This window comes from Alosa sapidissima, chromosome 8, assembly GCF_018492685.1.
Source record: "Alosa sapidissima isolate fAloSap1 chromosome 8, fAloSap1.pri, whole genome shotgun sequence".
NCBI classification, from domain to species: domain Eukaryota; kingdom Metazoa; phylum Chordata; class Actinopteri; order Clupeiformes; family Clupeidae; genus Alosa; species Alosa sapidissima.
This window is the reverse complement of record NC_055964.1, coordinates 10716978-10733037: the sequence shown is the minus strand read 5'-3', so window position 1 is coordinate 10733037 and position 16060 is coordinate 10716978. Positions and strand designations below refer to the sequence as shown.

Below are 16060 nucleotides of genomic sequence, written 5' to 3'. Positions count from 1 at the left end.
TCAGACGAGATGAACACCTTGTCTCTTCGTCTTGCCTCGCTGATAGCACAGAGTGAGCCAAACCAAGGTCATCCTCAAAGCAAGTAAGGAGGGCATTTCGAACCGCCTCTATTGTCTAATGCGAGAGAGTGCCTGTCTGCTGCGCCGAGTGCCTCTAAAACTTTCATAAACACGTTCTCTTCTCATTGAGCAGGGAGGAGGTCAGATGCAGAGAACACTGAGTAATATGAAAGAACACCTCATTCCCTAGAGTGGAGGACTCAAAAACATGTCTGCTTTTACACATTGTGTGCACACGGCATATCTACACAGATATTGAAATGTTCTGCAGAGATACAATAATAATGGTACATTACACTGGAGCTCTCAAATCCTCTACTATATGATAATATATTGAATACTCCGGTCCTTTTGATGTTTTTTGCCTAGCATGTCAGATGAAGGAATACGGCGGGGGTCGCGGGTGCCATTTCTGTGCGTGACATTAAAACAAAAATATCTCATCTCCTCCTGTGTCTCCTCTGTCTGTGTTAAGTGCATGCTCCAGGCCACTCCTGTATTTACATCTCATCAAACACCACTCTGTAATCGTAGGATAGCACAACATCCCACGTGCCACACACACACACACACACACACACACACACACACACACACACTCCTGAAAGCCCAATCTACGCAAGGAGAGCTGCCTGAGTGTGTCATACACACACACACACACCTGAGGAGAGACAGACACCGACAACCCTCAGAGACACCAGGTGGCACAGCTGGGATTCAATCTGTCCTGCTCGTTAGAGGACGCCGTCCCTGCTATTCGTGGAGCCAGCTTCTATTTGGCGCACACCTTGCTGCTTACCGCAGCACATCGCTTATTCCCCGTGATGGGACTCGACTTGCGGCCATGACTGCTATTTGACTAATTACGGCACATGTGGCTAACTGTGTCGCACAAGATTAATGAGGTAAGGTCAAAGGTTACAATAACAAGGACAACAGAAAAATGGGAGCCAAAGGCTAAACAAATAAATAGTGTCTCTGTGGACGTGTATATTGGATACACACAACAAGAATGAATCGCATTAGTGTTTCTCTTTGGGAGAATGGGCCATATGTGTTTATTTGCCAGTTTTAGTTGCAAAGCGGATTTGTGCAGTAAGGCTTACTGTAGGGTCTGGGCCCACATGAAAAGACATTCCCACATGTATCATTTGCTCTGACACCAAACACATGACAAAAAACTATAACCATCATTTCCCTACAACCACTGCAGCTCCATCTCTGAGATGCATCAGATAGATGTTCTTTTCATCTCCATGACACCATCCCAGCAGCGGATTTTGAGATTTTCTGCCGCGAACAGCGTCGTTTTAAAGCGGGAAATAAATTATTCTCCAAAGCCTGCCTAATTGTATCTTGGGCTCCCCGGGGTCCTGATAAGGAAGGGTCAATGAGACACAGGGAATCCACTGCCTCCACTTCCCTGCTGCGATGCAAGCTCCTGCAGTGCTCCTCTCCCTGAGCTTGTGTGCACGAGTGTGTGTGTGTGTGTTTTCTTTTATTTAAGGTTCGTCTCGCCTTCTTCTCTCCTCCTGCCTGACGACATTACACACTTCTGTGTTCCCTTTCTTCTCTCCTCTCCTCGGCAGGGCAATGACAAGGTGGCTGCTGACAGTGAGTGGCTTATCTGGCCGCAGCACATTTGATTTCACTTTCGCCAGGAGACTCCTCAGATTAAAACACTCTCCATCGGTATTTATGGCTTGTATAATTGTGATGTTGTTGTTTCTCTCTCTCTCTCTCTCTCTCTCTCTCATTCTCTCGCTCTCTCTCTCACTCTCTTGAGCTTCCTCTTCTACTTTCAGAACGATGAATATTTAATAAAGGTGAGAGTGGCCCTCCAGTTCAAAGTGATTTGTGTGTTTGCACTCTTCTCTCCCTGGCCAGGCATCTGAGTCTGCCAGCCACAAAAGCCAATTTAATGAGCTTAGGGGAACGGGGTGGGGGGGGTGGGGTGGGGGGGGGGGGGGGTACTGGAAAACATGAGCATATTAATTAAGACTTGTTCCTCTCTGAAAGGGTCTCACACTCCCGACAGAAACCTCCGCTCTCCAAACAGCAATTTTCACACACGGTGCAGGTGCTTTACACAGAAGTCAAATGGAGAACTAGACAGAGCAGAGTAGAGCAGTACAGATGACTCTGTAAAGAGTAGTTACACAGAGCAGAGTAGAGCAGTACAGATGACTCTGTAAAGAGTAGTTACACAGAGCAGAGTAGGGCAGTACAGATGACTGTAAATTATGCAGTGTTCGCGAGAGATATAACTACATAAAGTGCTCTTTTGTCAGGACAAGAGATGAGCACTGCATTGAAAATGTATGCTCTTAAAGAGTAGCATAGATGCTTCTATGCATCTATGCTTCTTGTAATTCCCTTAGTTCTATACCAGAGAATCTCTCTGTGTCACATGCACTGTATGTCCTTGAACTGAGTTTTTGTGAGCATGACCCAGGATTGACAGAAAAGCCATGCTTTTTAAATTTATGTGAAGCCATGTCTGCCGTGAAAGAATTCAAAATAACTGTAAATACAATCTTTATGTAAACATGCCTGACGGCCTGCAATGATGTCCCCCCAAATGCTGTGATGTGCAAATCTTTAACATTTCGTAGCTCATCGACACGGTAATTTCCCTTGTGAATATATATTACGCCGTCAAATTCAGCCCGACTGTATGGGCCTGCAATTCCATTTGCAAAGGCTGATAAAATTGATAGCATTGAAAATATCCATTTTATCTCGTCCTTTTCTGCGACCACAGCAGAGAAAATGTAGTAGGCTAGTAGGGGGGAGATGACTTTGGACTGGGAGACATAAAAAGCGCAGATCTCGTCAGGTCCAAAAGGATGTATCCAAAATCATCCGTGCCCAGCCCATATCCCACATCACAGCAGCACCATTTCCACTGGACCCCTCAACCAGGAGCATTAGAAAAAGAAAGAGAGAGAGAGAGAGAGAGAGAGAGAGAGAGAGAGAGGGAGATGTGAGCAAAAAGACAGAACAGGCCTCAGATGTACTCTAAGGCGCTGAAATTTCCCTCACATTTCAGACACTGAGATGAAAGCCAGAGCCTACACTATACCGCAAAACCGCAGGGATGTCTGGTCTTATCTTAACCCTAAGCTCAGATCTACAGGAGACGGGAGCAGTGGAGAGAGAGGGAGAGAGAGAGAGGGAAAGAGAGAGAGAGAGAGAGAGAGTATGGTTGCCCAACAACTCGCCACAGGATGCAGCTAACAAAGGGAAACACACAATCCCAGAGATAAGCCACATCCTGCACTATGGAAGCACCCTGAGTCTCATTGGCCAATAGTTCATACCAGTCCTAATTAAGAAGGTACAGTATGCCCAAGCACACAACCCTGCATTACCCCACTACCTCTCTTTTTAATGACCCAGACATGAGATTATATGAACTACGCACAAGCCTTTAAATGTATTTAGATTCAAAATGGCCGAAAATGAGGTTAGACAGTAGGTAAATATTGTTCACCATTGGGCTGGAGAGCATGAAATAGCTCTAGTTAATTCTTGAAGTCCTCTGTCTTTGATTTTCTCAGGAAAATGTCAAGAGGATTTGGAGAAAGCAGGGGAGGAATGCAGCAGGTTTCAGCAGCATTCAGGGAAACCGGAGCCTCCTTTTTAATTCACCATAATCCAATATGGTTGACATTTATCAAAAATCCCCTCATACCACGTGTAGAGACACACAAGCTAAGATCTGCAGAGCTCTAAAGAATATACTAGTGCATTTTTTTCCACCAAGAAATTGTCTTCAGATGTGTCTGAAAAGGATGCTAACATGGCATTTTTTTCCCCTTTTCTTTAATTACGGTTGAGCCCAGTTCACTAACATTTGAAAAATAAAAACTACATTCTCCACCAAAGTATAATGGCTGCCATTACTCCTTCCTCCAGTCCTAGCCCATTGCAAATTCAATAGCAAACAGGATATGGATTTTGAACTAACTTTGAGATGTGCCGTTTTCAGTATTCAATCTTAAAAGCTTAGAACGAGACACAATATGTCTGGCAAATAGCCCCACTCTGATGGATGAACATGCTTAATAGTGTTGAATCGGGCCATTGCCATACATTTCTCTGACAAAGATCATTGGTCATGCTACACTAGTCACTGACTAGATAACATTATCACAAAAGGGACTTTCAAGTGAGCAGAGTGTCTACGTACGCTTACAGTAAGTTTCCTGCTTAATGCGTTTGGCTTTTAGCCATCATCAGGTGTATATTTGTCTGGTTTCTATTAATGCTTTCAGCACTACTGACCATTAAGTTGAAATATAGTGCAGTGGGAGGTGTACAGTAATTCTGTGGCAGCGTATTCCGATACGACGGGGGAACAGTCATAAAAAACAAACCTCAGGGCTGCACTCTCAACACGTTTTATAGAACATGGCTCAGCATTTACCCGACTCCACATTCAAAGGCTTTTTCATCATCGGCTCGTGTCCTCGTCCGTATTAAATAGGCCCTATAATCTCACTGATGGGCTTGAGAGAGCTTGTTTAGCTGGCTGGGTTGAACATGGAGTAGGTAATTAGTTTACTGAAACCAATGTTCTGCGTTACTCATGTCTTACTCCACTTCACTTATTGCCAAAGGCCAACAAAGTCAACATTTTGTTGCGATGTTGCCACTGATCGTAAAACGAATAGGTTTTTTACCCAGTGATTGAAAAAGAAAAATGTGTTATGTTTTTTCAAGTACCGGTAACATGGCCGGAGAAATGCCAGTCTTTCGACTTCTATTTGTAGCCTTACCTATTGAGACTCTGATTGTGTATTGATTTTACTTACCGGTAATAGGGATATCATCTATGTGTGTGCTCAAAGATTCCTACATTTATGTTTCAGCTTTTCAAATATTTAAATCCAATGGTTTTCATTTATAACGCTCTGTATAATACAATTTCATCGTTCATCACCTGGGAAGGATTTGAGCGGATTAGCCCAAAATGACCGCCTTTAAAGTTTAGTACCTTTATGGATAGCACACAGACCTAAAATTGTATTAAATTTAATAGGATTAGATAGGCACAGACAGTGACTGTTGGAGATTATTCTGTCTTTTTTTTCTTTCAAAAATGGTTAATTTTCAAAATAATGGACTTGGTATCTGCTCTGCCACAAACAGGGAAGAATCAGCAGGTCTCCACTTGGACAGGGCAGATAGGGGGCACAGAGTACGGCAACTGTGGGGCGAGATATGCGCACATCAAACTGATTAGCTGAACTAATGGAGTTGGAGGGCATTACCGAAGTTTGTGGAGAGAAAACGGTCTCTGCAGCTCCAGGGAGGTGAGCAGCTGAATTATGAGTTAAGGATTGTGCTCTTTCTTCCTTTACTTACTTACTTACTTACTTTCCCTCTTCCTCTGTTTATTTCTTCTCTTATTTCATTTTTCTTTCTTTCTTTCTTTCTACTGTAACAGCCTCTCTGCCTCCCTGGCTGTCTGTCTTTCCCCCCAGCAAAACCATAAGTGATAAACAAGAGAATCCGAAACTCTAGCCCCATGGAGGTGACTTGGGGCTCTTCCTCCTGGATGGCTCGCTGAAATCGCTCTCACACGGCACTGGAACCGGCAGAAACCGGTGGAACTAGCTCCACAAAACGCCCGTCACCAGTTTGTGGTTCATTTTTCCAGTCGCAGAAGTGCTGACTTTAATGGCTGCCTTTTATTCAGTTCAGTGCACAGTGTCTGAGGCCCTTCGTGACAGCGCATTACACAGATAGGGATTGATTTGCATTTACTGTAACGCGTGTTCATTAAGATGATTGTGTTGTGTCTAATAACTAATAAGCTGAAAAGTTATTTCAGGTCAGCAATCGGCAACCATGCACAGTCGTATTATCTGCCTCATGTAGTACTGCTGAGAGACTACAGACTTAATTGTTTATAGGCTTTAATTAATTGAATTGACTTCTTTCCCTCACTGAGTTTCCTGTTGTTCTGGGGATAAATCTTGAGGGGGTTACGCAAGGCCCTGGCCTTGTTCACACCTTCCATAAGTTTTCGTACATGTAACAGGTGAGTGTGGATGTCTGTTGGAGAAGTGTGCCTCCTTGTGTCCTCCATGCCTTGTGTGGATTTCACACAACAAAGGTTTTGAGAAATGTTCAAATCTCTTTCTTCCTCACTCGGTCTCTCTGACACAGTATTTCATCATCTCAACCCAGGCCAAGGGCATTCACACCTTGCTTATTATCTAGCCCATGTCTTCACTAATTTTTCCTCCTTGTGCTTCTATCCTAAATTGGTGTTCCACTGAGTGGCAAGTTGTTTCATGTGGTGTAAAAATGAAATTAAACACAATATAATTATAACACAATATAATGTGTCTATAGCCAGAAGAAACATAAAAGCAATCTCACAAACAAACCAAAATAATCAAATCTAATAACTTTTGAAGTAGACAATGGCGAAGCTAGCTGATGAAGGGTTATGCAGCAGACACAATAGTGAGAAGAACTCACACATACTACTTCTTTGATGCAGACTCCACAAAGATCCAACATGGTGTCAGGTCAAGAAAGCGTCAGTCAAACAGGTGAAGTTAGTAACTGACGAGGCCAGTCTCAGTCATCTATCTTTGGCTCAGTCAGCAATCAGTCGCATCCCTGCCCTAACTCAAGTGTCTCACATTTAGGAGTTTGACATTGTCTCCCTGATTGACATGTATTGGCCACCTCTTCAGTCCTGTTAGCTGTGGCAAACTCGACTGTGTGGACCACCATCCAGTGGCGCAAAAAGTGGGTATGCGTTATATGCAGCGCATAGGGGCACAGCACCATGGGGGCGCCAAAGCGATGGTAATAATAATAATAATAATAATATATTTGGTATATTCTATATGTATCTACTGTTTCTAAATCATTTCTGCATTTCCTCAATGTTAAATAACATTTTAGAACACTAACAGGCTAGAGTAGGCGCCCTATCTCATAAGATTCTATCATAGAATTTTGACATAGAAGAGGGAGTGGGGGCGCCGTGAGCGCTGAGTGAGCAGGTACGAGTAGTGAGTTTTCGTCTATGGAAAAAGATGGATAAAGCAAAAAAGCTGTTGGGGGCTAAAAATAGAAAAAGAAAGGGAAAATGAGATGGCATGTCAAGGGATGCGACAGTAGTTAAATAAGTGGATGGTGAAAAGCAACAGGTAGGATTTAAAGTGTGACGTCTGTGCTTGGAGGCACACGTTTCATGTTCATGTTATTCATGTTACCAGACTAACTAGCGTTTGCTAAGCATATGCCGATTGAAACATAGCCTATTCCATTCAGATAGCTAGGTGGCTACCATGCTCACATGTTTGTGTTTTTTTTTGTTTTTTTTGGGGGGGCGCCAATTTGTTGTTGCATACCCCTCAAAAAATGGGTAGCTGCGCCCCTGCCACCATCTTTGTTTGCATTTCAGAACAATCACCAAACAAAACAGAAGTTAACTGAACTGAACTGTACAAATCTCATGAGGAGAAGCCACCAGGTGGTTGTGGGGGTGAGACATGCCTACAGGCCATGCCGACATACACATTCACCTAGCCGACATACACATTTATATCCACCCACACACCTCTAGGACAGCCTCCTATGTATCAACATTGCAGAGAAATAAGGAAAGGGAGAGTTTTTACATTGCCATGAGCAAATATCGCTGTTTGATAACCCTTAGGCCCCGTAGGAGAAGTTAGAAGACCACTTATGCCAAGCATTTTGTAACTCCGAGGAGCTAAACAGCCTCATTCTCATTCCCCATGTTGTGTTCTGTGCCCTGACAGCTTCTTCATTTTACCAGAGTCGCCCTGCAGATATTCCTGGCATCTCATAAATCACTAAATCTATGGATCCAATTTTTTGCGCTTAACCTCTGCATCTGAAGATACTACTCCGACGTGTCGCCCACCCTCTTGTTGGTGAGCGAAAGCGAAAGTCAATAAAAAAGCAATCCGGGTGTGTGAAATCATTTTGTGACCTCAAGAAAGTTGGTCATTGCAAACATCGTGGCAGCAGGTATTTCTCTGCCACTGAGTTTGGGCTGAGGACAGCATTTGCAGGTCTGGCTAGATGGGGCAGGCACCATCCGCTGCAAAAAAAGCGTGTAAAAATCGTTAATAAGGTATGACATAGCACAGACCCATTCATTGGAGGTAAAAAGTGTCCATATCAGCTGGAAAATGGGATTGCCTTCAAAGAGATTGAACCCCCACCCTTCTATCTAACCCCAAACCCTTCCATTTTGATGTATAACATAGAGGCGAAACCACAACGTGGCCATAAACAAAAATCCAATGCGTCTCTATCAGTCCTATTCGGTGAAGCGCAGTGCAAACAAATCAATACCAATTGATAACCCACCCCCCCCCCCCCCCCCCACACACAGACACACACACACACACACACCCCAATATGTGACTCATCTTTATTTGTCCTCTACTGTTCTACTGTTCAAACCACAGCCACACGTTTTCCAGAAACTTTCTTAGCGGTGCAGCACACCTGCACAGAGACTCTAAGTCGTTCCATTACCATGAATGACAAATTGACCCTGATTCCCACCACTCGCTCTCAGGGAATTGGGAAATATTGATATTTCAGGAATAGTAACAGGTTCAGAAAGATTGAAAACAATCAGGGTAACAAACAGGGAGCATCAATCATCATCAAGGTTTGATTACGTGCACCACAACATGAGAGGTGTCAGGAGAGCACAGGCTAATTACGGGCTGCTTCAATCACAAGGTAGCAAATGCCATGTAAACAAAGAGGGATGATTGCAACAAAGCGACGTTTATGTTCTTGCTCTAATAACCCCTTTGAATAAAAAACAACCAAAAAAAAGGAAAAGCTATGTGGGCAAACAGGGTTGACATACATCGCATGCGCAAAATTCCCCCCTATCTCTTTCTTTCTCTCTCTCTCTCTCTCTCTCTCTCTCTCTCTCTCTCTCTCTCTCTCTCTCTCTCTCTCTCCCTCTCTCTCCTTTCTTCCTGATGTTTCAATTACATCTCCATGATGAAGTGCCGTCGTTAGCAAACTTGAAAGCCAGGGCTCATTGTCTTGGAAACTGCTCTTGAAATCCCGAGACTGCCAGCTTCAATTTGGCTTTGTGGATTGTCACTCAAACGAGAAGGGGGAAATGGGGGTCCCGGAGGGGCCCCGAGTAATGAGCGATGATCACAATTAAAGACACAATCAGCTGGGCCACTGCAGTGTAACTAAAAGAAACTGGAGGGAAAAGAATGAGAAAGGGGAAAAAAGAAATGTCATCTGGCTATATTGCGAAGTAAGAGTGTGCCTTGTATTAATGTGATGTTTTCTAGAGATTAGATAGCAGGCACAATCAATAAGGATTAGTGAAAAAGGTCACAACATCCTGAGCTCCATTTTTGCTTTTCTTTTTTTTTTAAAAGAGTCTTACTTTATCAATTCATCACTTTGTTCAAGGACTGGGAGATAAGTAAGACTTCATTTTCACCGAATCTGACATTGAAATTGAAATCGTGGAAGGGAGCGAGAGAGAGACAGATAAAGAGATAAAGAGAGAGAGAGAGAGAGAGAGAGAGAGAGAGAGAGAGAGAGAGAGTCAGTGCAGGAGTGTCAGCATTTGATGCTTGGCGAGAGCAAAGACCACACAGCTCAGTTCAAACAGAAATATCCCTGCAACCACGTGTGTGATGGTGGGTCAGGGCCAGGGCAGTTAATATTTGATGGACCTTCGATGCACCACTCTCTTCTCTGTCTGATGGTACTCTCACTCCGTCTGTCAGTGGTTTGGCACACACACACACACACACACACACACACACACACACACACACACAAACACAAACACAAACACAAACAGAGAGTTTGAGGTTTGAGGTTAGAATGGGTAAGAATGCCCAGTACGCTGTCCAGCAGGGGCAACCACATGGGGTCATGGTAGGGGCAATGCCAGGAAGTGCTACGTTCACAAAGAGAGAGACTACAAATAAAAGGCTGTCTGGACTCGCTACTGAGCACAAGCATTATTAAAACCCATCAGTGCAACGGGAATGGACTGAGATGGAAGAGGGCACACTCACTGGTCTCTGCATAGGAAATCATTGCCATTGATCACACCCATAACTTCAATGCCTTGTAGAGCTTTCATCTTGATGGCTTGCTGTGGATGTAACAGGTGCCCCTCGTCAACTCATCAAAGCTAACAAATCAATCTGCATTTTTTGAAGCAGATGTTTTCAGGGAAATCTTTGAAACATCTCTGTAAATACCACACACCCAATATCGCTGCAAACTATGATATTGACTCTGAGGAAATAACTCCTCTGGGTTCACTTTGTGTGATAGAATGTCCAATCGAATCATAAGCCAAAACTAAACTCTAGGGTTTATACAAGATTACACAGCAGACACACACCACACACCCACATACACACACACACACACACATTAATTAATATCTCTTTACAGAGGAGACAGTAGGGCATAGGGAGGCCAGCAATGGAGCACACTTCTCCGAATGGCAGATAGGTGATAATCATCAGAATCAATCTTGAAAAGACCGTTTATGGTCTTTCTCTTACCGTGCACCAGCTTTCCACTGACAATTACATGACAAAGAGATTTCAAGGAGCTTTGGCATTTCTTTAATTATCCTCTGTCTGATTAATTATATCACAAAGAGACGCTGAAAAGCACTTCAGGGCCAAAGCCTGACGATGACGGTCCCCTCATCTCTAAGATGAGACAGGCACTAGTGAGGAAGTATTCTGTATATAAAATTTCACACCAGTTACACTCTCATGATGTGGAGGTTTTTCACCGTGCGAGTGATGAAAATTGAAAGCAAATGGTGTCAGACTATAGAAGTTATTTTAAGAGCTGGGATGTGATTCATACATGCTTGCTTCTCAACCTGCTCATTAACACAATCCTACCACAGATGACTGGATTTTCCCTAAAGATTACAGGCTGAAGACAAAGATACAAAATGCTTTGTAGACGAGTGCTTACACACAAATAGCCCACCCATGCGCGCGCAAGCATGCACTCTCACATGCACACAATGCACATATGCACATAGACTCTACATTTTCAAAGACTGTGTTCTTCTTGTAGTATGTAACTAATTTGCATACATCTAACGATCTAAGTGTCTTAACCGAAAGCACCTCACGTTATGATGGTTACCATTAAAGTCATCATCAGCAAATCTGCTTATGTGAACCCAATGGGCTGCTGCTGCAAACGCTTCAGGCTTTAAGACCCTGGTGTGATAGAACACATACGCAGGCACAATCCAACAAAAGCCTTTCACGGCCATGTCTCAGAAGCCTCCGGAGTCTTGAGATTTAGAGAGCGGTCAGAGATGGTGCCCTTCTCGCTGAGTCCCACCGCATAAGCAGTAATCCACCGCAGGTAACCTATCTGATCAGAGCCAATTGTTCCCCAAGTGTATGCCTCATCTAAGCTGGGGCTGGAGAGCTGTTCAGGCTCATTGAACATCAATGGCTTTCTTTGTGATCCCCCTGCCGATAGTGGCAGAGCCCACAGCGGATTTGGCCCTGTTGTAGCATCTGGGCCGGCAATTCCGTGCATGATCGGGGAGGCGTCTGTGCCAGAGTCAGCTTTCTCTGGCTGCTCTCCCCCCAGCCCACCTCTACCGAACCCTACCTTTACATCCCATCACTGCAAATCATAGAACAAAGGGACTGAATTGAGCTTGACTGTCAGACTCAGATAGAAAGGGGGGGGGGGGGGGTGAAACCTTAAACTGATTTAATCAAATGTGGCGTATGTAGCACAAGGACAAGGCTGACAGAGCCTGGTTGCGTGGAGCAGATCAGTCATCAGTCTCGCTCTGAGCTTGTCCAAACCCTTTTCTGTCTGTTTGTGTCCCTGCCTGGAACAGCAAGGAAACCAATGCAGCAGCAGCAGCAGCAGCAGCACCTCCCTCCCCAACCCATACAACTGTCACTGTTTGAAATGGAATAGTTTGCTTGCGCATTGAAACACCTTCATTCACAACCAGGTTCCATTTCTTTCCGACCATGTTTTATCTCGCCTACACGTTTGAAAGAAAACAATCAATACCGAACCACGTCTAACCTGCTCCTGCTCCACCCCCCCCCCACCCCCCACAGCTTCATTGCTCAAAGGATTAAACTCAAAAGGTGTGAGCTCCTTTCCGCATTGGTTTTGCCTAGGGTGCAGATGTCTTTGAAATACTATATCAAATACATTTGAAATGTAAAGTGTAGGGTTGAAACACAGCTGCCCGATTCTTTGATGGTGAGTGTTTGGCGGATGAAGCAGTGGGCATCCTGCTTCCTGCTGCACTGTGATAACAAGGGTCCTCAGCCATGGAACCAAATTGCCAATCAATTTTGCACTTTTCACTTATTGCCTGATTGCCATATTTGTGAAAAGGCCTAAAGACGACACGAAAAAATCTCATCAACGGCCTATTGTATCAAAGGTGTTGGTGAGGTGATGGACGTGACATCATTCTGCATTGAGGAGGTCTCATCTGCCGCAGCCATTGAGCCAATTTGTCAGCGAGATTCATCGCTGAGTCTCTCTATCAAAACACTGTTTGGTTTCCTCCTCAATTTCTATTTGCGCAGATCCAATGGCCCGAGGAACCTGGTTGCCAACAAATTAAGCGCCTCGCCTTTAAAAGCCCCTAATACATCCAATTTCTTTCATCGCAGTTTGACTGGGCGCTCATGCCCTCGCGACAAGTGGGAGCCATATGCCCGCAACATTTGCAGAGATAAATCCCAATAAAGAATTAATGGATCGCAGATCAAATCATCAAGCTGTTCCCCTTTAATCTTAATTGTGCCAAGCTTAAAATATTTCTATACACGCCAACATGACAGGGCATCCAAAAGTGCTACTGGCAAATGCAATGGCTGATGTATTAGAGAGAGGGCACTGGCATGCCATTCCATTGACCCACAACCCCCACCCCCCACAACCCAAAACCCCAACCCCCTCTGGCGCTCCTTGCGGAAATGGCACTGAATGGGCAAATTCACACAAAGAAAGAGATTTCATGCCACGCTGTTAACACTGCCCACCATCTTGAGGATTTCTCGCTGTATTAAGCTACCCCCCCCCCCCCAAAAAAAAAAAAATACACAAAAAAAAAACACACCCCCTGAAGAGCCTACAAACCTACATCAAAGTGCAACACATTGAGTGCGACATTACACTGCAGAATTTCAAATGTGAATTACCAGGCCACTTAAGGGGATTTTGTGTAAGTGTGCATAAACAGATGCGCCTGATTTGTGCTAATAGGCAAACAAGTCAACAGCACAGCTGCTCCCGGGGACAAAGCGGCAGCTCTTCAAACTTGTCTGAGATTGGGAAAAACAACAACAAAACAGAAGCGTAGGGGTAACTTTTATCAGCTAAAAAACAAACTGCAAAAAGAAATTCGTTGAAGTGTCTGGAAAAAGTCTCTGAAATGACCGTTGGATACAGAAAGAGCTTGGTCTCGTAAGGAAAGGGTCTTACCTGTCACCTGAACACCGATGCGGAAGTACACGTCTGCCGTGCTCAGGTAGCGCTCAACCAGGATGTAGTACCAGTGCTCCCAGGAGGGCACCGTGGTCTCCAGCTCGCACGGGCTCCACTCACGGCAGTCCAGGGCGCTGGAGTTGTGCACCGGCGGGGCCCTCGAGCGAATCTTCAGGACCACGGGGCAGCTCTCAGCACTCCGATTGCGAGTGTTGCAGTCCACTAGCTGCACCTTCACCCGGGATATGTAGTTGGGTATGAAGACTCTGCAAGAAGCATAGGAGAAAAGAAAGAAAGGAAAACATGAATTATGTGTACCTCAGGCCACATTTTATTTTATAGTCCCTTTATTACATTGTAATTACACAATTTAGCATAGCATAGTGTAGCAGCATGTTGAGTAATAATAAGCAACATTACACTGACAATATAAAAATAAATTCTACAGGATTAGACAACGCGCTAGGATGCAGTGACAGTACAGTATTGATGTGTCTACTAATTATTGTAGTCATCAGAATGAACCAAGGGCACGGTAATAATGCAACAAGGGCATTGTAATACAATGTCTTGAGTCTCTGTTCTGGAACTGCATTAAGAACAGACTTCAGCACAGGCTGCTGTCACACTGCTGACTGGATGGGACCCCACTGACACCCCAACTGTGTGTGCCTTCTCCATCTTAGCTGATGCCTTACAAAAACGGTATCACTGCCTGTAGGTTGGCTGAGACGTTTGGCCTGTGTCCATCTTATTGTTTTGAATGCCAGCTGTACTAAAGTTGCTTGAGTTATCCAGGGTGTAGGCGTCCTCCTCCATCTCACAACACCCACACAAAGATATTCTTTCACACATTTGGCACTCAAGTCAGTAACATGTTTGCTTCACAGGCACTCAATCATCCTTGTTTTACGTGACCTACTTTTCTGTACTCACAGGCATCATATTATTGTAAATCCTTTTAATGTTGTGAATCCAGCTCCAGAACAAAGGGCAATTTCACACAAAATGAGAGTAACAATTACACGTTCCTCCTTATTACAAGGTGTGAATATTCTGAAAGTTACTCTCTTAAAATGTTGTAGAATTGATAGAAAATGATAGAGAATTAATTGATTAATGAAAATGTTAGAGAATTAATTGATTAATGAAAATGTTAGAGAATTAATTGGCCCCACTGGGATGAAAGTCACGACAAGGTAGAGCTAACCCTCTGAAGTCTTCAGCTGAACCAAACCCAAACAGCACGGCACCAAGAGATATAAAAGACTCTCCATAGATGACTTCTCTGGATTTTAACTGAAACCCATTTTAGGCCCACAGTAACATTTCATCAGACGGCAGAACAACTGGATTGGCTCGGCTCAAATCAATCTCTTTTGTTGCATCATAAAAGCCCAAATGACTAGACACTGCTGTCTGATATTCCCCAGCAAACCGTGTCTATTAAACAGACATATGATCATGTCAAATGAAAGATGGGATTCTATTTACACATATGGCTTCTAAACGGGAAGTGAGCTTCTCTAGGCGGCAACTGAATTGAGGCAAAAAGACAGATTTTACTGTTATTAAAGGCATGCCAGTTTGTCAGCAGTCAAATAAATCATGTTTATCATGGTCAATGGCTGGCTTGTGTTAGCTTTAAAGTCTGATAAGATAAGGCTTTGGTTGAGAGTTTGTAATATTGGAAAGCTGTGTGTGTGTATGTGTGTGTGTGTGTGTGTGTGTGTGTGTGTGTGTGTATGTGTGTGTGTGTGTGTGTGTGTGTGTGTGTGTGTGTGTGTGTGTGTGTAGCCCAGTAAATTCCCCAAAGGATTCAGAGTTCCTTTGCGTTCCTGAAATACTAAAGTACATTGCTGATTACTCCCTAAGACCACTTGAGTTGTGCAAAAGTCCATAGCAACAAAGGTGCTTGAACAAAAAGTACTCCATCATAAGTTACCATGTTGAATTCAACAAACTAAAATCATACAGTAATTGTCATGTACCTCATTGGGTTTAACTGGCAATCATTTCCTTTGTATCACCCCTCCATTTCCCAGCTTCATGGGATGATAGAAAAGTGGCTTCATAAAAGCCCATATGACATATTGAAATCCCTTGCAAACAGTACCTATTAACTACACACAGCAAATGACAGTTGGATCTCTGTCTACACATAACAGATCATCAGTCATAAACTACCATCACTGGGAAACCGTGAAAAATAGAGTAACTGTGCCTTCATTAAAGCCGCTGCAGTTCTTCAGAAATTAAATAAATAATGGTTGTTTTACTGGGGATCTCCTCATATCCATTGGCTGATAGGGTGTATTATTGTCAACTATGGTGAGACATGGCTTAATTTGTTTTGATGTGTGAGTCTGTGGTGGCTGAGATGTTTTTTATGTACCGGTATATCCCCGAGGCCTGGGATTGTTCTTTCAGATGAAACATATCGATGAGTAGTAGGCTTTGCACTAAG

The 16060-nt window shown here is 43.8% G+C and overlaps 1 protein-coding gene across 1 annotated transcript in view; it reads right to left on the bottom strand.

Moving 5' to 3' along the window:
- Positions 1–16060, bottom strand: part of tmem8b (transmembrane protein 8B) — a 117714-nt gene that overhangs the window by 39647 nt on the left and 62007 nt on the right. Inside the window, exon 5 of the mRNA XM_042100107.1 lies at positions 13591–13859. Coding sequence (XP_041956041.1) covers positions 13591–13859 — 269 coding nt within the window. The remainder of the gene's footprint in view (positions 1–13590; positions 13860–16060) is intronic.